Genomic DNA, 20,415 nt, shown 5'->3' on the forward strand with positions numbered 1-20,415 from the left:
CTTCCAGCCTTCTGCACATTCTAGGTGGGCTCTGTCTTTTCTGTATGGCCAGTGCATAGTACAGTGCTAGACACATATTAGGTATTTAACTGTCTTCAGCTTTCAATGAAAGGGACCCCATGAGATCATAATTTCTATATCATAACACAGGTCAGATGCATCATTTCAATTCTTCTCTCACTAATTTTTATTTGTTTGTTTTTAGGGCTAAACCTATGGCACATGGAAATTCCCAGGCTAGAGATCGAACTGGAGCTGCCAGCCTACATCACAGACACAGCAATGCCAGATCCAAGCCTCACCTGTGACCTACACCACAGCTCACAGATCACAGCAATGCTGGATCCTTAACCCACCGAGGGAGATCAGGAATCAAACCCCCATCTTCCTGCATACTAGTCAGATTCATTTCTGCTGAGCCACAACAGGAACTCCTCCTCTCACTATTTTTAATTTCCTTTCCTTAGCAAGAAATGGAATGAAATGGCCCTGGGCACTTGCAGGAATACTGGGGAATTTCACTGTCAAGGTAAAAATTTCTGCAAAGAGAGAAATGGGATTTCTTCCCAAAATAATAGCCCACAGTATCAAGGACAGACAGGAAAGTACTCTAACATGATATTATATGGTGCAGTCCACCTGATGACTATCAGGAGTATGTGTGTGCAGGTGTGCATGTATGCATACGTGTATGTATGTAAATACATAGCTATGGGAAGGCACATCCTCTGGCTCCCTATCATTAACACAGTAATATCCAGGGTATCCCTAAGTCCCTTGATGACAGCCCTTTTCCATACTATCTAAATCATATTTGTACAAACTCATTATTGCTCTCGTCTTGGACATGACCTCCTTCTATAGGTTCTTGAATACTAATACTTTAGCTTTCTTCTCCATATAATAAAATGACAAGGAAATATCTGTGAGGCATTTTAAATATAGACCTCGATATAATTCCTACAAACCTACTACTATCTACAAGAAAAATAACATGAAGGTTGATAATAAACCATAAATATATAAACCAAGAATAGTGGTATCTTAAAATGAAGACACATGCATATTATGTGCAATTTCGCCTGTGTTTACCTGTCTCAGTTAACCAGTTAAATGCATAGATGTTTCATACCCATATATAATATTGAGGTTGAACAAGAAAAGCACTGAGCATACACGCATCTCCACATCTATCTACAGAGCATGGTGTGATTTTATTTCATACCCTTCCCAACCACTTAAGACATGACTTGAGACAGTTTGTTCCTAAATAGGCAACTCTAGAAGCCATTTCCTTATTACATTATAGACCAGATTCTTTGTGATCAATTAGTGTATTTTGTGGACTGTTCACCTTATATTACATGTCAACTAGATAATTAACTAACATTAAAATACAATCTGTAAAAATGCATTTCTTTTCCATTTCACAGCCACACAGGTTTACATAGGTATGAGGCATGAAATGCATAGCTAGTAAATGAAAACTACATTAACAACAGGTGAATCTACTGGTAACATTAATACCAAGCTCTTCTTTTCATCAGCTTTGTGAAGGTTTTATTAATATTTTCCATCAGTGTCCACACTTTGCTGCAACTTCTCAGAAAAATCTGCCCATTTTGAGCTTAGAAGATTCAAATGGCTCACTTACAAAGGGTTTTTTAAAAGTGGTTCAATGTTAGGTAAATAAAGAACACAGAAGCTTCAGCTGACTTTTGGGTATCTTTTACTGGACCATTGTGTTTTGTATTTTACTAATTTGTGAAAACCAGATTGTTAATGGTGGTTAAAAATGATCACTGGGAGCCTGGATATGTTTGTTCACTATTACTGCTAATCTTTTCCATCTGGTTAAAAAAAAGGCAGTATAGTACTAGATTAAATAAATGAGATTTAGTTGACAATGAGCTTCCCATTTTTATAAATATTCCATCAAGTTAAGTGCATCTTACTTTTCCAGAATTAATGAATGGGTTTGGAGACATCCCAAAACTAAACTGTTTACCTTCCTTCCCAATATATTCCCACTTTCAAAAGTTACAAAAAGGTGGTGGTGGGGGCAACAGAGATCTGGGTTTCTTTGTTTTTTTGTTTTTTGGGCCACACCCATAGCATGTGGAAGTTCAAACCCACTCCAAGCAGTGACTCAAGCCACTGCAATGACAATGCCAGATCCTTAATCCACTAGGCCACCAGGGAACTCCTTTTGCTGTTGTTTTTTTCATAGAGATCTTTTTTTTCTTTTGTCTTTTTAGGGCCACACCCGCATCATATGGGGGTTCCCAGGCTAGGGGTCCAATCAGAGCTACAGCTGCTGGCCTGCGCCATAGCCACAGCAACACAGGATCCAAGCCTCATCTGCGACCTACACCACAGCTCACGGCAACGCCAGATCCTTAACCCACTGAGTGAGACCAGGGATCGAACCTGCAACCTTACGGTTCCCAGTTGGACTCATTTCTGCTGTGCCATGATGGGAACTCCCATAGAGATCTTAATTGTGTAGAGTTATAGGAGACAAAATGTGACATGGAAAGAATATCTTTCTGGGAGGCCTAATCTGAAGTATATGTTAAATCAGACTATAAAATAGTGGAGTGGCTTAAAACAGGAGAGATAATTACAGCATAAAATGCATGTCATGGACTGCAGTGATGCAGAGCTCCTGCTCAGGGATGGGTCTACACCAGTTCTCCAGAAACGCACATTCGCAGGACAACTTAACTGCGACTTGCATTGTTGCCCATGAATTCTGTTCACCAGGGGAGGGTAGAGGCAGCATGATGCTGCATCAGAGAAACTACACCTCTGCTGAGTTCAGCAGAGGCCGGAGAGCCTGGAGCCACACCGTTCTTACTTCCCTAGTCTCTCCAGGGTCCTCCAGGACCAGGTGGTCCCACATTCCAGGTGAATGCTCCACCTCATCCTTGGTTCTGCCCTCACTCAGCCTTCAGAAGTTGGAAGTGCAAAAGGGATGGATGTCACTGCTGTGGCTCATGTTCCATCCCTGGCCTGGGAACCCTCAACTGCTGTGGTGTGGCCAAAAAAGACAAAATAAAACAAACAAACAAAAAAGATGGATATGAGCATATGGCACACCAAAGCAGATATCAGCAATAAATAACAGATGACAAGGAGACTGGAGTATCCAAAGGGGGGAAAAATCAAAGAGCCAACTGATTTACTAGCACTACACTTTGGCACAGCGGTAATGACTTTCTCTTGAATATCACGGTGCACCTCTGCCATGATGAGAACCTGCAGTGGTTCCCTACCATCTCATACTGCAGAGTCCACTCAACTCCTACCCCACGGAGCCTTCAGGTTCTCCCACAACCTTGTCCCATCTGGCTCAGCCAACCTGTATTTCTCTTTTTTAAAAAATATATATATTTTAATTTCAAGCTGATTTACAATGTTGTGCCAATTTCTGCTGTACAGCATATATTCTCTTTCTCCTTCCATCATGTTCTATCCTCAGATTGGATACAGTTTCCTGTGCTGTACAATAGGACCTCATTGCTTATCTATTCTAAATGGAATAGTTTGCATTTACCAACCCCAAACTCTCTGCCACCTGTATTTCTTGATAAGCACAAATCCTTTATCCAAGTCAGATCTTTATTTCTCACGCTTTCCCTAAGGTGCCCTCACCTCCTGACCCCATCCATTCAAAACTAGAACACCATTCAAGTGGCATTTACTCTGTTCAAAGCCTGTCCCAACTTCTGTGGATACCGCTGATCTGTTCTGTCCTGGGCTGAAGCTCTAGGTCCTTATCATCTTTACCCGATATTCTAGTATTTCACCTAGGTAAGCCTGGTCTCTCCTACCTAGAAACTCTGCTTTCTGAAGGCAGAGAGATCCTGCCCTACAGGAAACCTCCATGACCTCTACCCTACGGAGGGGTATAAATACAGACCAAAAAAAACCTGTTGTACTTCATTTAATTCAATTTGGTCTGGGAAAGAAATGCCAATAATGCTATCATAAATCCTCAAGTGTCATAAGCCTTTTAAGCACTGTCATTCCTACGACTGAAAAAGCACACTTTGATTCATGGTACATTCTAAGACTTACTCTGTATTTTCAGTTTACTGGGCAAGTTCGTGATGTTCTCATTTTTGCTCCTGTCTGACACTTTGAAAATCTGTTCTAGGGACAAATAGAACTATAGCACTGAATGTTAACAGAGACATGAAAATACCAATTTATGTACATGTCTGCCGTGGCCTCCGACAGCAAAAATTCCTAACATTTTTTAGAGCTCATCTAATTTTAAGAGCAGAAGGAGTAGGTCACATGACATGTTCTGTTGGTGGTCAGGAGATGGGAGGGAAAGCTGATTAAATAGATATTACTGTTCTCAAGCTAAACTTGAATTCGATAAATAAGATCATTTAAGTACTGTAACCTGTATGTGTCTAGGACGTCTAAGTATATAGGGTACAATACAAAATGCCTGACATTGGGATGAAGAGTAAAAATTTTGGCATTCACCCCGCCCTTCTATGGAAGCACATGCTCCATCCTTCGCTTTTCATCCCACTCCAGTGAAAGAACCCCTTATCTTGGCTGTCTTCCTTTTAAATTTTCCTTTGAGCCTGAAACCACTACTCAGGGGTGCTACCCCAGACAGCAGCCCCAGGGACTAGCAAGTTGCTTGTTACTGAAAGGCTCTCTATGTTGCCCCAGGATAGCTGTTGACAACACTTGATGAAAAACATTTGGAGAAAATGCATTTCAGAAAATGCACACTGGGGAGTTGCCATCGTGGCACAGTGGAAACAAAGCAGACTGGGAACCATGAGGTTTCGGGTTCAATTCCTGGCCTCACTCAGTGGGTTAAGGATCTGGTGTTGCCATGAGCTGTGGTGTATACAGGTGGCAGATGTGGCTCAGATCTGGCATTGCTGTGGTTCTGGTGGAGGCTGGCAGCTGTAGCTGATTTGACCCCTAGCCTGGGAACCTCCATATGCTGCGGGTGCAGCTGTAAAAAGCCAAAAGAAAAAGAAAATGCACACTGGGAGTTCCTGTTGTGGCTCAACAGTAACAAACCTGACTAGTATTCATGATGATTTGGATTTGATCCCTGGCCTCGCTCACTGGGTTTAAGGATTTGGTGTTGCCGTGAGCTGTGGTGTAGGTTGGTGGCTATAGCTATGTTTCGACCCCTAACCTGGAACTTCCGTATGCCCCAGGTGCCGTGCTAAAAAGACAAAAAAAGAAAATGCACACCCAAGGGTAAATTTAGTCAATGAAACTATTCTGGTTTGGGGCTGTGTCTATACATGAGACACACATGCATTCTAAACTTGGATGAAGAATTAAAAAATTCATCCAAACATCCAGATGTCTCCATAGTTTGTGGGGACTCATGTGCTACCATATATGTTTTGGTGCAGATCCTGGATAGATCCTGGGAAGGGTGATTTGCATTCGAAGCTACAAGCAGTGTCTGCCTGAAGTTCCCAGGCACTGTCATGTCCTCAGGGCTGGGCTGAGGTCCGCCCTCTGCCTCCCAATAGCCTCGGTAATGGGCCTGGCCTCTGTTGAATGAGGGAAACTCCTTTTACCTGTGTTTAATTCTTGAATAAACACTGAATTTTAGCAATTCACCTTAGTTTTATAATTTGACAAATTTAAATTTTCTGGAATTTTTATTTTCTCTTTCCCTACCCATCTATCAGGGAGGTACAATCTGGATGGGGTCAAAGTTAATCTACAGTTAGTATACCTAGTACATGTAACAATAACCAAAATTTAGCACAACAAATTATTATTTTTTTTTTTTTGTCTTTTTGCCATTTCTTGGGCCTCTCCCGCAGCATATGGAGGTTCCCAGGCTAGGGGTCCAAGCGGAGCTGTAGCTGCCAGCCTACACCATAGTCACAGCAACGCGGGATCCGAGCTGCATTTGTGACCTACACCACAGCTCACGGCAATGCTGGATCGTTAACCCACTGAGCAAGGGCAGGGATCGAACCTGCAACCTCATGGTTCCTAGTTGGATTCGTTAACCACTGCACCACAATGGGAACTCCGACATAGGATTTTTAAGAACACTTTGCAGTGAGGCATTCAAAAATCAATTACACAGAAAGCAAGGTTAAGTAATTTTCTCCTCTATTGGGAGGACATGGACTTCTGCTAATTTCTTGGTGTTAAATTCTACATTAAATGCCTCCCCTGTGACATCTGGCACTGTAGTGAGGTCACAGAACAGAAGAAAAAAGAAAATCAGTACCACTGGAGAAGGTACACTACAGAACGAACTAAATAAATATTAACTCCATTGGTCAAAAAAGGAACTAAGAGCAAGATTAACACAGGTGGGTTTATAGCAAACAAAGAGTTACAGCAAACTTTACTGTTCATCATCAAAATTCATCAGGGGTTGCATACACATTGCTTCTTGAGTCAGTATATCAAATATTTTTGATTAATGAATTGAGTTCATTCAGAATTCTCTTGCATTTCAGAACTTGTGTTGTCAATTACTGCTAGTTATTGTTTTTTTCCTGAAGAGTTTTTCATCGTCCTTCTCTACATTTAAAAAAAAAAATTATAAGTGGAAAAAAAAAATAAAAAAAAATAAAAATTATAAGTGGGAAAATATTTTCATAAATAAAAGAAATTTCTATCTGATATATGGGGATTATTTAATTTTGAATAATCTTAAGCTGAATTTATATTTAAATTCTTCAAAATTCGTTGTTCATAAAAATGTCAGTAGTAATTCACAGGTAGGCGGTTTTATCAGATTTTACAGGTGGATAAACTGAGGCCAAAATAGTTAAAGGGCTTGCCCAAAGTCATCTAGTAAGTGAGAGAATTAAAACTCAGATCTACTAGCCTGTGCTTTTGCGAATTTTTCTTCTCCTCTTTTTAAAAAAATCATAAGCATGGTCTAAAATAGAATGGAATAATAAATCAGAGTGCCTCATCCGCTATATATTCATGAGAAGTGTAACTGCTTCTTACTATTCTCAGAAATCCGTCTGTAGCATATTAAGTACACTAGAGAATCATACCAGTGAAAATCAAATTGATTTTAAAACTTCTATACATGTAACAAGATGCAGCCACGCTCAGAGTCCAATGGTGCTGCCGTTTCGACAATGAAAGGGATTGAAATCAGGGATGACTCCACTTTACGTGATTTCCTTGACCTGCAATAGCTTTCAGCTGTCTCACTAGCTACCCCACTGCATTCAATTTCAAATCACTTAACTTCACTAAAGTTATTCAAAATGGATATGCAAAACTGTACTGCGGGATTGCAAGCAAAATGCTGTCATTTATCTTTTTGAGTAGGTAATATTTTGACCAAACTACCATCCCTCTAATCTATATTACTTGGTTTGAAAGCCATGGGTCTTATTTTAAAGAGACTGATAGATAAAAGTTCTACTGGCTTTGGGAGGATTTTGGCTGCCTAAAACTTTGTGTTTGGTCGCTCTAATTATAAAGAAATATAATATCTGCTATGAGGAAGGTTAATGACCATTAACAGGGAGGGTTTTTTTTTTAATCATTAAAAAATGTAATCTCTTTGAAATGCTGAAAACTAACAGTTACCAATAAAGCTGAAAGGTTGAAGGAAGGCCAAACTTAATGAAAATGATGAACTAAAAAAAATGAACTGGAACTAAGTATTGTTGCTAAACTGAATTTGTATTAGGGACAAATTAAAGCAAGTAGCTATCATTTAAACATAGGTCTGTATCTTTACTTGTTTACAGTAAGGTTGTAGAATTTCCTGATAAACTATATCCATGATTGTCATGAGAGTGAAAAACACATGCAAAAATAAAAAATTGCATACTGACTTACTAGACAGTTGGAAAAGACATTTCCTTCTTCTACGTTACACTGCATAACACAGAAGTAAAATACTGATATTTTTCTAATAATGATGATTGAATTGAACATTGGGTAAAGGGACATATGGTTATAGAAACCGTATTGGATGTTACATTGTGTAGACTGCTATTAGAGTATTCATACTGCATTCCAGCTCATCACCCTTTGATTGGAAGCAACTTGAGAGCAGGGGCTAGCATTGATTCTATCTCTGAATAATCTCCAGAGCCTAGCAAAATATTTCACACATGGCAGGTATTTTGAAATACTGGGAGAGTAATTGAGAAGATACACAAGTGAATGCTATCATGTACCTGTGGAAGATAACAGTTGTTAACATGGGCAGAAGTAACTCCATTAACAAGCAGGGCATTCTGGATAAAGCATCCTACTGCTACTACTCCAGAGCAGTTCACCACAAGTCTCCATCATCTCTTTGGCTCATCTGGATTTTTTTTCCTTCGTCTTTTTAGGGCCACACCCAGGGCATATGGAAGTTCCCAGGCTAGGGGGCGAATTAGAGCTGCAACTGCCATTTGAAACCACAGCCATAGCAACGTGGGATCCGAGCCACGTCTGCAACTTACACCACAGCTTGGGCAATGCTGGACCCTTAACCAGCTGAGCAAGGCCAGGGATCAGACCCTTATCCTCATGGGTGCTAGTCGGATTCTTTACCGGCTGAGCCACAATGGAAACTCCCTCATCTGGATTTCTGATACTTCCCTAAATGAATGGATTTTTGGAGTCTGACCACAAGAAAATACATTAATGCCAAAACACAGGCCAACTGAGTGACCACTCTGGGATTTTTCTCAAATGTGCATTCCAGTGGGAAGACCATGAGCTGATCTCTCCTACGAGCGAGGCCATCATAAGGTACACGGAGTCCTACAAGAGCCCAAATTCCTTAACACCTTCTGGTGTTTAAGACATCACCTGTAAATGCTCAGGAAAGGAACCATGAGGATGAAATTCTTTTGACCCAATATTCCAAGATAAATTTAACAAAATATACTCTTCCCCTGAACATTTGTTCATTTCACTAATATATTTTCATCCTTTCCATGTCTCACCTGTCTCCCATTCAATGCAGGATAATAATATGACATAACCTACTACTCACATACTTCCCTGACTAATGTGAGGATGAAATTACAATATGGAAAATCAATGTCAAACAAGTTTCTCTGGGAATCTGGATCGAATTAATTATTGTGAGGGAGGGACTAGTAATATATCAATAGCATGACTAGGTGTTATTATCAACATAACTATTGACTGGACTGCCCTGAGCTCCGGGCACTGTAGAATTTTTATGTGAACACCTGTCCTGACTATACCTTTAATCCCTTCCTTTTGGCATTTGTTTTTCCATCTGAACATCAAACAACAGTGGATTCTGTGGTTTTGACCCACGCTGGCTATCATCCTTGGGGTTCTAACAGTTTTCCAGGATTTACGGAACTTACTATGTATAAGGGAAAATCAAACCCCCTTCCAGAGCCAGGAGGAGCTTGTTCTTAAATGGAACCAGCCCAGCCATCCAATCAGAGGAAGAAGAAGAAGAGAAATTCAGTTTTTAACAAATCTACAGAGATCCTTAATACACATGAAATGAAGAGAATATAATTCAGTAAAGGAATCAGTAGGTTCTAGTACATTTAGATTTCTAATGAGTATACACATTTGTTGAAATGTTAACTTAAAATTTTATAAGAATTACGAATACCTGCTGCTAAGTGCAAGACAGAAAATTTAAAGTTTCTAAAAAGATGATTTCAGATTGCGAAATTTGGATTTTCTTGTTAAATCCATGGAAACTCTTAAATGTAACAATGTAATATCAAATTATCCTAGTCATTGATACCTCTTTAAAAACTGCACACATTTTATATCTTTTGTAAAATTTTTAAAAATTTTCTTTAAAATTTGCACCCAAAGAGAGTAAGAGTTTAGTCCAAGGAGACTTCTGATGATTTATGACTTAGCAAAATGAAGTATGAGGTCTGGTGTGAACTATTCTCTAAATGTGTTATTTTACATTAGGTAAAATAGTCTGAACTTTAATATCACCGATAGCCAACTCCAAAAGAAAAACTGCCAAATTTAGGCAATCAAAAATAACCCTAAATTGATGCATGTAAATTACAAAGTGCTAATTTTAACAAGCAACACTACATTAAAACCTGTCTTAGGTAAGTGAAAAGGAGGATCCCTATTCTGCCTCTGAACTGGGTTACATTATTTGAAAAATACACAGTCACTGCCACATCCAAGTTTTCTTATTTTATTGGACTTCAAGCTTCATGAGGCTGCTCACAAAATAGGGTCGTACATAGAATAAAATAAAAACACATAAAAATTCACCCCCAAATTAAGTTATTGACAATGCTACCAGGATGTGACACTGCTTTTAAACTCTCTTTCTGAGCTGTGTCTATTTTGGTTACAGAGGAATGGGAATTCTCTAAGTGCTCACTGGTTGTCCAACACAGATCCAGCAAAGGTCTCCATCCACTTCAGCTGTTGAAACAGCCCGATTAATTTATATTCACCAGAGTGCATACAGACTCCCATCTGTGGTTTCTAGGCATGGGAGAAATTGGGCTACTTTTAAATCTATTTTTAGCTATAGAGCTGCTAAATAGCATTTGATCTGGGACTAAGGAATGTTTCCAAAATTGTTTTTTTTTAATTCATGAATGTGTTGTTTCCAGTGGCTATTAACTTATACACATATCAAACAAAGAAAAGCAACTGACTATTAGAAATGTCTGGGAAATGGCTAGATATGACAACATCGATCGAATAGAATTATAAACCTCTATGTGTGTGTTTGTGTGCACAACCCGTTAGAAATGCCTTGGTGGCAATGCTTTCCATCCTGGGCCCCAATTTTGTGAAATATCACACTGGGGAAGAGGTCATTCCTGGGAAATATCATTGCCTTTGTGACTTCATATTGTACACTTTAGATGGTAAGAGAAAAATCCACATTTAATAACTTTATCCTATTAGACACAGAGCAAATCTGTGAAAGGTGATTTTATGAATTTTCAAAGGGTGATGTTTTTATGTGAAAATGATAATAATAAAAACACCCCCAAATATGCAAACAAACAGGTAAAGCTAAAATGCACAAAAATGTTATGAATTTTATGAATTTTATGTAGACTTGATATAGTCACTAACCAATGATATACCCTCAAATTATTCCTAGTACCTCCTGAGGACAGTCAACCCAAATCAGATGTTGATCAATATTTATAGAAAATATTCATGAAATAATTTGGAAATATCTCAAGACATACGAAGATTTTTTCCCATGATATATAAATCTTTTTTTTTTCTTCTCCTTTTGCCATTAAAAGTACTGAGAAGGCTCTTTGATGGGAAAATAAAACAAAGGTTTGGAGACCTTTTTCATTGTACTTTGCTATTATATAAGATTCCTTTAAGATGCTATTTTCTTTATTTTTGCTTCTCCACACCACTCTCCCTCTCCCTCACTTCCTAGCTTGCTCTCTCTGTCTCATTTGACAGGCAAATTTGCAGACATTGCCGCAGGATAACAACCTCGTTTGACAGTCAATTAACCGTGAATAGTCAAAGCCAAGGCAGTTTGCATTACATAAATGGAAAATTAGATTCCTTTTTCCCAAGAAACAAAACCCTCTCCTTAAGACACTGCAATAGACAACTTAGTATCAAAACTTCTAATCACGTCTTTCCCAAACCCCTTGGAGACATTTAGCAATCAGTAAAAGGTGGTTTCATTTAATTTGTATAATGTAATTTTTGTAAATGTATTATACATTTTGTGTAGAGATCATTATCATGGAGATAATATAAATGTTGGCATAGATGTCATAAAACACCTTTAATGTCTTTCTGACAGATATTAAAAGCAATAAGCTGTGATCCTTTTTAATGGAAGGTTTCTAAGAGAACATTTCAATTATTGTCATTTTATGCTTTTCCAGCCTGTTTCATTGTGTAACCTGATATATTTCTGAATTTTCTTCTGAAATATGCCCAGCAATTAATAATCTTATTGCTGTTAATGTCACTGTTTTCCCATTTGTGTTTTTCTTAGTTATATCTACTAGGAATTGTTTTTTTTTTTTTTTATCTTTACCCTTGTACTAAGTATTCAGTCTTTTGATTATGAATTTTAACTCCCCTCTCTGTCATCTGACTATTCATTCCTTCTATTTGTCCCAGCCTACCTGATCTTTCTCTCCAAAAATCTCCTCCGGAGGTGTCAGAGTCTGTGATGAAAAAGCTATGCTCCTTGTTCTTATCTAGAATCAAACAAAACACAAAGTCTACAAGTGATCTGTACTGACAAGTGGGAAACAAAGACATCCATGAATTTTAACATGTATTTATGTTTTGTGTCTGTTTAGAGTGCCACGCCTCTGAAATGCAAGGAGGTATGTTGAGATTGGGGGCAACAGGGTTGCTATTTTGGAAAACTGTCATTGCTTGGAAACTACAGAAATGCTGCCCTTTAAAATGCAAATTGTAAAACTGGAAAACAACAACAACAACAAAAAACCAAACCCATTTCATTCAATGGATGAAAACCCACAGAATGGTGGTGGGGACAGGAGATGCTGGGTATAAGTCTCACGGAAATGGTTAAATGCAGGAAAGAAAACCGAGGGTTATTTTCTTTTACCTGAAAAGTTGTTGTCATCCTTTGTAGATAAAATAACTTGGTTATTTTCCTTAGTTTTCTGATTCTGTATGGGGAAGAATTAGATACACAAATCAATGCCTGGATGAAACCATATGCTAATGTCAACAGTCAGCAAAAAGAAGCATCAATAAAAGTGACTCCATGGAGCCTCAGGAGACTTCATTTTTTGATGATTATCTTCTTTGAGTAGTTGTGCTTAAATACAAGTGTACGACTGACTACTTGTATTGACTCTATCCTTTAAAGAGGATGTTAAATATGCACCTATTATACGCTCTGTAAATCAACAACGCCGCGTTATATGTCACATCTACACTACATTAGGACAGAGGCACTTGACTTTGGAGTCCTTGAAAGTGTCTTCCACGCACACTGGAATGCACACTGAATGCTCGGCCACTTAAATTTAACTTTGGTCTTTAGGAGTCCCAGGTAACACTTTCATGTGGGTGGAGATTTCATGTGGGTGGTTTGGGAGAAGCCAGTCTTGCTAAAGAGTCTGTCTTGTACTTTACCGAACACAGTATCTTACTGATATTCTGGTTGGAGAGCTCTAGGGTTCAAGCCTCGATTAAAGCAGTTCAAACAAAACTGAATTTAACTTTTGAAGTCAATGTATTTTTGATCTTTTTTGGCTCATGGTACAGGGAGGCCCTGAACTATAGACAAGAAAGGGGACAGGATTATTCAGACTGTTCCTGTCTTGTGGTCCCACATTTGGGGGAACAGTTGTGCTCAACTAGGGGCAGGGAGTGTGGCAAAGAGATTGGTAGGTTAGAGGAGGGGCTTGGCCAATTAAGGGGTCTTTCCCACCTTCTACAAAGCAGCCAACTTAATGTAGAAGGGAATAGAGGCCCCAAGGCCTTCCAGAAGCTTTGTAAGAGACAGACCAGAAACCACCTTTTTATGGAGGACCACTGGTAGGAAAGAAGCCCTCCCAAACACACTGAATATTTCATTTCTGTGGGGAAATCTGGTGATTCATCTTCCCTGTGCATAAGTAACTGATTCCGCCTAAAGGTGCATTTAAATAATAATAATTAGCTTGAAGGAGCCTAAAGGGGATATTTACATCTTTGTAGGAGGGCTGCTCCTCCAGTGATGGATGGTGGACGGGGCTGCCCGGGCTGCTGTTAAGGCCGCCGCTCGATTTCTGGGAGGCCAGCGGAGGAGGCGGAGGCGGGGGCAGGTCCGAGCCGCTGGGGTCACTCAGTTTCCCGTCCTCCTGCAGCAGCCTGGAGGAGTTCAGGGCCAGTGGGAAAGCGCCCGCGGCGACCGGCGCGCGGTCCCGGCTGCTCCCCTTCTCCGACAGTCCTCGGCCCTGGAGGAAGCGGCCGCCCCCGACCAAGGGGTCCCCTAGCAGGACCCCTGTCTCCTCGTCTTCCTCCTCGTCGTCCTCGGGGTCGCGGCCTTCCTCCTCCTCTTCCTCGCCCTCGGGGGGCTTGTGGCCCTCCACGTCCACCTCCTGCTCTTCTTCCTCGTCGTCCTCGTCCTCGGAGCTGTCCTCGCTAGGGTAGCTGCAGCTGGTACCGCCGGGGGACAGAAGGCCTCGGTGGTGCGGCTGCGGGGCCAGCGGGGGCGGTGGGGGAGGGGGCGGCGGCGGCGGGGCCGGGTGGTGGCGCTCGGAACCCGGCTCGTCGGGCTGCGGGGGCAGCAGCAGCAGTGGTGACGGTGGCTGCGGGGGATGATGGTGGTGGTGGTGGTGCGGGTGGTGGTGGTGATGGTGGTGATGTGCTTGGGCCGAGTGTGGCGCACCCGCTGACGCCCCGTGCAGCTTAGCCAGGCTCTCTGCGTCGTCCTTGCCACCCACCGGCCGGAAGGCGCTCGAATGGTGATAACTGCCCCCTCCCGCTTTGCGCCCCTCCAGGAGGTGCGGATGGTGGGGGGCCGGCACTCGAGCGCCTGCGGGGCCCGCTCCGGGGGTCGCAGCCCCAGCTCCCGACACTGCGCCCGGGTCGGCCGGCGGCGTGGAGCCCGCGCTGCAGTCCCCGCCGCTGCCACCCGGGGGCGACTCGAAGAGCGCCTCGCGAGCGCCCGCGCCGCCCGCAGGAGGCGGCGGGACGGAGCCCGGGCCGTTGGCCACGACCGGAGGGGGCTGGCCCGGCGGGGGCGCCGCTTCGGTGCTTCCAGCCGCGCCGCCGGGCTCTGCCAGGTCCAAGAAGGCCTGGCGCAGTAGGGCCGGGCTTTCTCCCAGCGCGCAGCCGAGCGCCGAAGGCGGCTGCGGCGGGGGCTGTAGGTACGTGGGCACCGGAAGCCCGCCTGGGGTCCGCGGAGGCCAGAACATGCAGAAAGGCGGGTAAAAGGCGTCCTTACGGCCCGCGGGCCAGAAGAGCCCCGACAAGCCGGCCTTAGGCGCCGCACCCGCGCCGCCCGCGCCACCCAGGGCCTCGGCCGCGGTGCCCGCGTCCTCCTTCTTGTGGCACAAGCCGAAGGCGGCAGCTGCGGCCGGGAAGGTGTAAGGATGCGGGAAGAGCCCCCCGCAGCCCGGGAACTTCTGCAGCACGCCCCCGAACGAGCCCTTGCTGGGCACCGGGATGACAGGGTAGCTGCGTGGCCCTTTGGCGCCAGCCGCCGCGCCCGCGCCGGCGCCAACGCCGGTCACGCAGCCGCCCCCGGCGCCGCCCCCGCCCGCCCCGGCGCCACCCGAGGCCGCGGCCACCGAGAGGCTGGCGGCGGCGGCCGAAAGACTGGCGGCGGCCACGACGGCGGCCTCCTGCAGCGAATCATCGTCGTCATCGAAGCGCGGCCGCTTGTGATGGGCGTGCGGTGCACCCGCCAACTCGGCCAGGGGTGGCGGGGGCGGCGGCGGCGGGGGCGCCCCCAGCAGGTGCGGGCCCAGCAATCCCCCGCCCCCAGCCACCGCAGCAGCAGCTGCTACGGCGGCCGCCTTGACGGAGCTGAGAGGATGGCAGGCAGGGTGCGCGCCCGGCTGGGGCAGGGCGCGCTTGCGGCTCCCGCCGTTGAACATGGCCTTGACGTCCTCCCAGGCGAAGACTAGCTCGTCTTGGGGGCTCTTGTCAGTGAGCTTGAGATGACGGCGCCACGAATTGAAGTTGGCTGCGTCCGGTTGCGTGTACTTGGCGTCGGGCGTACGGTGGGAGTGGAAGATGAACTTGTTGGGCGAAAAGTACATGTTGCAGTAACTACATTTGATGCACTTGGCGCGGGAGCTGTTGTAGCGGGCGGGGATGAAGCTGCCACGGCAGCCCCAGGCGCACTCGTGCGAAACGTCGAAGGCGAAATTGTCGGGCAGCTTGGGCGGCCTGTTTTCGCCTAGGAACGACTTGCACAAGCGCTCAGCCTCACGCTTGGTGATCATGCCGCAGCGGCGCGATGAGATGGGCATGGCCCCGGCGCGCCGCAGGATCTCCAGCTGCACCGGCGTGCACTGCACGCACGTGATGCCCAGCGCCACGCGGCGGTTGTGGATCTCGTTGTAGCTGAAGTTCTTGAGGAGAGTGTTGGAGATCTGCGCCAGGCATAGGCGCTCCTGCCCGTCGATCACCAACGACACGATGGGAATGCCATAGAGGATCACCTGGCCCACCTGGTTGGGTTTGAGGTTGGCGTGGCCTGGCCGCGGCTGGCTCAGCGCCTCGGGCTGGAAGGCGCTCGACGGCGATGCCAGCAGGATGTCGTTGGGCCCCGGCAGCGGGCTGGAAGCCATCTCCTCCGCAGCGGAAGCCCGGGTCGAATCCTCCGGGTCTGCCTTGGAGACTGGAAAGAAAAGGAGAACGTGTTGACTGGAGCCTTGTCAGTCTCAAAGAGAGGGGTGGGCTGAGTAATTCTTCGTTAACCGACGAATTATAACTTCCTTGCTTTGGTTTTGACGATTATTACTGGGCAAAGGAACTAAGTTTCAGACGCAAGGAAGTTATGCCTTAATTTTCCTCAAGATAGCCCTTTGGAATGCAGGGATTTGGAAATAATTTTCTTCTGTTCTAAATATTCAATACAAAAAATTTTAAAACAGAAACTCAAGACCTTATCTTCCATTTATAGAAGCCGTTAGAATAAAATGGCGTGCCCGCTAGAAATTAAGAAGTGATGAGAACAGTTGTAACTAGTACAGGTTACAAAAGTTATGGAAAACCGAGGCTTGGCCATTGAAACCCAAATTTTAAAAGAAAGACCATCCACATTGGAACCTGAAAAATAGATTGATTTTGGTTAAAAAACCCAAACATTTTAAAAAGTGATTTTTGTGGTATCTGTGGTTTCCTTGTGGGAAATTCGCTGCTGGTTGAGACACAGCTCATTAAAGCAAAATGAAATCCCTTCTCCCCATCCTTCCCGTTAGATATTTTGATACTTTAATTAGAAATTTGGGGGGAAATGGAAAAATGAGTAAAAGCTAAATGCATGGTTGTACCGCAATAGGCACCACACCTTCAGTTATTTATTTATTTTTTAAAAGCCACTTGTTAAATTGGGTAGTTCTCCTTTCAGACAGTTTGCTTAAAAAGATGAAGTTGTAGACCTGAAGATATTCAAATACTGTTTTTCTCTCATTTCCATGAGAACGAGCAAATAAGTACAGGCAAGAGTGCTAAGCCCAGAAACAGTGCAAACAATCTAAACAGTTGTTAGGGATCATTATTAGGGATCTAAAAGGTGAACCACATTCCATGACATTTCATTTTCTGATCTTTATAGTCATATCTCTATACCTTACGAAGTAGGGGGAAGAGCCCTCACGGTATGGTCAATCCTTGGACTAGGTAATCTTTGGGAGCATTGAAAGCAGAAGCCCAGGATTGGGCCTGTGGTAAAATTCCTATGGTCTCAGGTCAATGGTACCGTAATAAGGGAAAATATCTAGTAAAATGAAAATGCCCAAAAATCACGTGAAAGAGACCTTTGTGACAACACTGCTGAGTCAAGACAAGCAAACCAGCTCATTCCTCCAGAAAACCGATAGTGGCTTTTGCACAGCTACTTTTTCAGGGCAGCTGCTAAGACTATCCTTTGCCCTAGAAAATTGCCGGTGGCGGCTGTAGCATCACCACAATCCACCAAGTACACTGGAGTTTATTAGAGATTTCAGTGGATGCACTATCCTACCCCTTTATCCAAACTGTCATATCCTTCTGTTTTCTAGGTTCCTGTGACATCTATCAAGTCAACTTTGCCCTTCTGACCCCTAGATTCTCAGCTCTTTGTGGCCTCCAGGAAGGTTGAACAAGCTTCGTCGCAGTCAACGACTCCAAAGCCTGCCTTGTCACTTCCGATGGATCAGAGACTATTTCCAGGGGACAGGGCATTAAACTGCACAGTGATACTTGGGCCTGATACAACCAGCCCTATCTTTGCCAAATGGTCCTCCAATGCTCATTTCCTTCCCAAACAAGATATTGTCTTAATAAGGCCCTAGGATAACGGGCAACTCTCTCGCTCTGGAGCAACGCCTCAGCGGGCCGGCCCTAGCGGGGAGATGGCTTTGCTTTAGAGACCCTCAGCCTTAGCAACGGTAGACCGGGCAGAATGTTCCCTATTGGGTGTGCTCCACGTTCACCCCAAGCCCTCCCAGAAACTCCTGTCAGGGTAGAGACACAAGAAGGTTTAGGTTAGGGGAGTTATAAAAGAGAGTGAGAGAAGAGACAAAAGTTAGTTGAACTGAAAAAGGAAGATGGTGAACTTCCCTATCTGACTTAGGAGCCCCCCCGCCCCTCCCCCGCCCCAACTTAACTGCATTGGCTCCCAAACTAATCGGCAGCGAAGCCCGCCGCTGCCCCTTCGACCCGACTCGGAAAATCCCACCCCTGGGGATCCCAAAGAGTGAACCGCGAGCTATGTGCCAAATAGGGGCCGGCTGGTTCCGGCAGTACCTGGTAACCCCTAGCTGTCTTTACGCCTGTGGCTGCCGGCCCATCTTCCGAGGGCGCTCGGAAGCGAAGCATCCAAGCGGGTCCTCGAATCCAGCGGGCGGGACTTCGGAGGGCTCCGGTGAAGATTCCGGTGCTCGTGGGCGCCGAGGGCGCTCGAACCCCGGTCGGCGGCGAATGACACCCTGAATTGCGGCGGGGAGTCCCCTCGACCGCAGAAAGTGTGGGCGCGCGGAAACCCGCAGCAGGCGAGCCCCAGGTGGAGCGCAGTCTGACAGCGCCTTTCTCCGTCTCTGAACTCGTGTCGGACCGAGGGGACGCCACCCAGCGGGCAAGGTGACGTCACCGTCTCCCTGACACTCCACATTAAAGGGCTGGCATGTTACAGGGAGGGAGGGGATGAGCGAAAGCGAGAGCGAGCTGCCTCGAGATCCTTTCTCCGCAGGCTCGAAAGCTAACACCTAACAAACCCGCAATTGGCAAGAACCTCTCCAATCCTGGGGCAAACCGGTCAAAGGTGCTGGAGCCGCAGATCTGACTTAGAGGTGGAAAGCTGTATAGTCTGCATGCATCCCGGGAACCTGGATCCTAGAGGCCCCGTATTCTAGAAGGACGCCTCTAAAATGACTGTATCCCTGCTTGTTATTGTCTCCTCCCCTCATTTTTCAGAGCCACCCTCTTTCACAAATGATCCCTCAGGTATGCGGTGCAAACCAGTAGCCTCACCGTGTCTCTGAAAATATAGGAAAGCCAGAGAATAGCATAGTTTCTGCACTCCTTTGAAACACTGTGAAATGAGAAAAAAAGGGGGGAAGGGATGTTTTGCACAGAGTGCACAATCTAAAAACTTGAAGCATGGAGGATGTCTTCACTTTTGAATATACGTTTGCCTTTTTAGGACAAGATACAGAGCAACATTCTCTATTGTAGAAAGCATACAATTAAGTGAGGACCCGCTGAGTGCATGAGTGCACTCACCTGTCAACTTCATCATAACTGTTCTCTAACCCATTTTAGAAAATTCACGCAGGCCACCTCAGCCCAAGGAAAAGGTCAGACAGGAAAGCAGGAGGCCCCCAACCCTACTCACACTTGAGCAAATGGCCAGTGCTCTCAGAGAAGTAAATTTCTTAGGGAACTATTTAGCACACCCTTAAAAAAAAAAAAAAAAAGGAAATAATAACAATTCTACCACTACTAAATAATAATAATAGAAACTAGGATGGAAAAGGACCATTTCCCATAGCTCCCCCAAAGTAAGGCACACATTAAATATAGTGAAGTGTCAGTTACTTCTTAATTGATCAGCTACTAGGAATTGAAATACAGTGATGTGTCAGTTACTTCTTAATTGATCAGCTACTAGGAGTTTAACTCTTTCCTCTAGAAAGGAAAGAAGCTGCTTATTTAGAGGACATTCTAAGAATACCTACAGGGGATGGGACTGGGAGATCTTTTAAGTTTTTCCTTTACTATCAGAGCTGAATTTTCTGTTGCTGCCTGGTGAAACACACAGGTTTTGAGTTGGGCAGTCACACTGTGGAAATGATCAAATGAACAACCTCCACTAACTCAGAAGCCCAACGGGACTACACCATAGCATCAACAACCAAGCATCACTAACTTCAAGTGTGAAAGTGTGAAATCTTAGTAATTCATTACATAAAGGTCAATAAAACCAAAAAGAGACGACTGAACAAAAAGTGAGGGATACAGGAATTGCGGCTGTTTAACATGCAAAAAAACATAGTTTCAGAGTCATTGAGAAAACTATCATATTTGTTCAGGCATAAATTTCAAACAGCAGTGAAATATTTCACTCATCTCCAAGTTCCTAAGGCATTATTGGCACAAATTAGGCTCCATTCTAAAGGGCTGAAGTCAACCAAATTCTCCCTCCCCAGTGTCAAGTCTCTGATCCTACTAGAAGGAAAACTCACACTATGGCAGCCTATTTGCAAAAAGAGCATCATTTCCATTGACAAAATCCCTCCCTGTGGAAAGCTTAAGGCC

The 20,415-nt window shown here is 44.4% G+C and overlaps 1 protein-coding gene across 1 annotated transcript in view; it reads right to left on the reverse strand.

Moving 5' to 3' along the window:
* The window catches only part of SKOR2 (SKI family transcriptional corepressor 2), a 46,999-nt gene extending 30,409 nt beyond the window's left edge, over positions 1-16,590 (reverse strand). Inside the window, exons 1-3 of the mRNA XM_021092785.1 lie at positions 13,650-16,590; positions 12,557-12,620; positions 12,102-12,176 (exon numbers count right to left, since the gene is read on the reverse strand). Of these exons, the coding sequence (XP_020948444.1) occupies positions 12,102-12,176; positions 12,557-12,620; positions 13,650-16,244 (2,734 nt within the window). The 5' untranslated portion in view covers positions 16,245-16,590. The remainder of the gene's footprint in view (positions 1-12,101; positions 12,177-12,556; positions 12,621-13,649) is intronic.

This window comes from Sus scrofa, chromosome 1 (assembly GCF_000003025.6).
Source record: "Sus scrofa isolate TJ Tabasco breed Duroc chromosome 1, Sscrofa11.1, whole genome shotgun sequence".
Classification (NCBI taxonomy): domain Eukaryota; kingdom Metazoa; phylum Chordata; class Mammalia; order Artiodactyla; family Suidae; genus Sus; species Sus scrofa.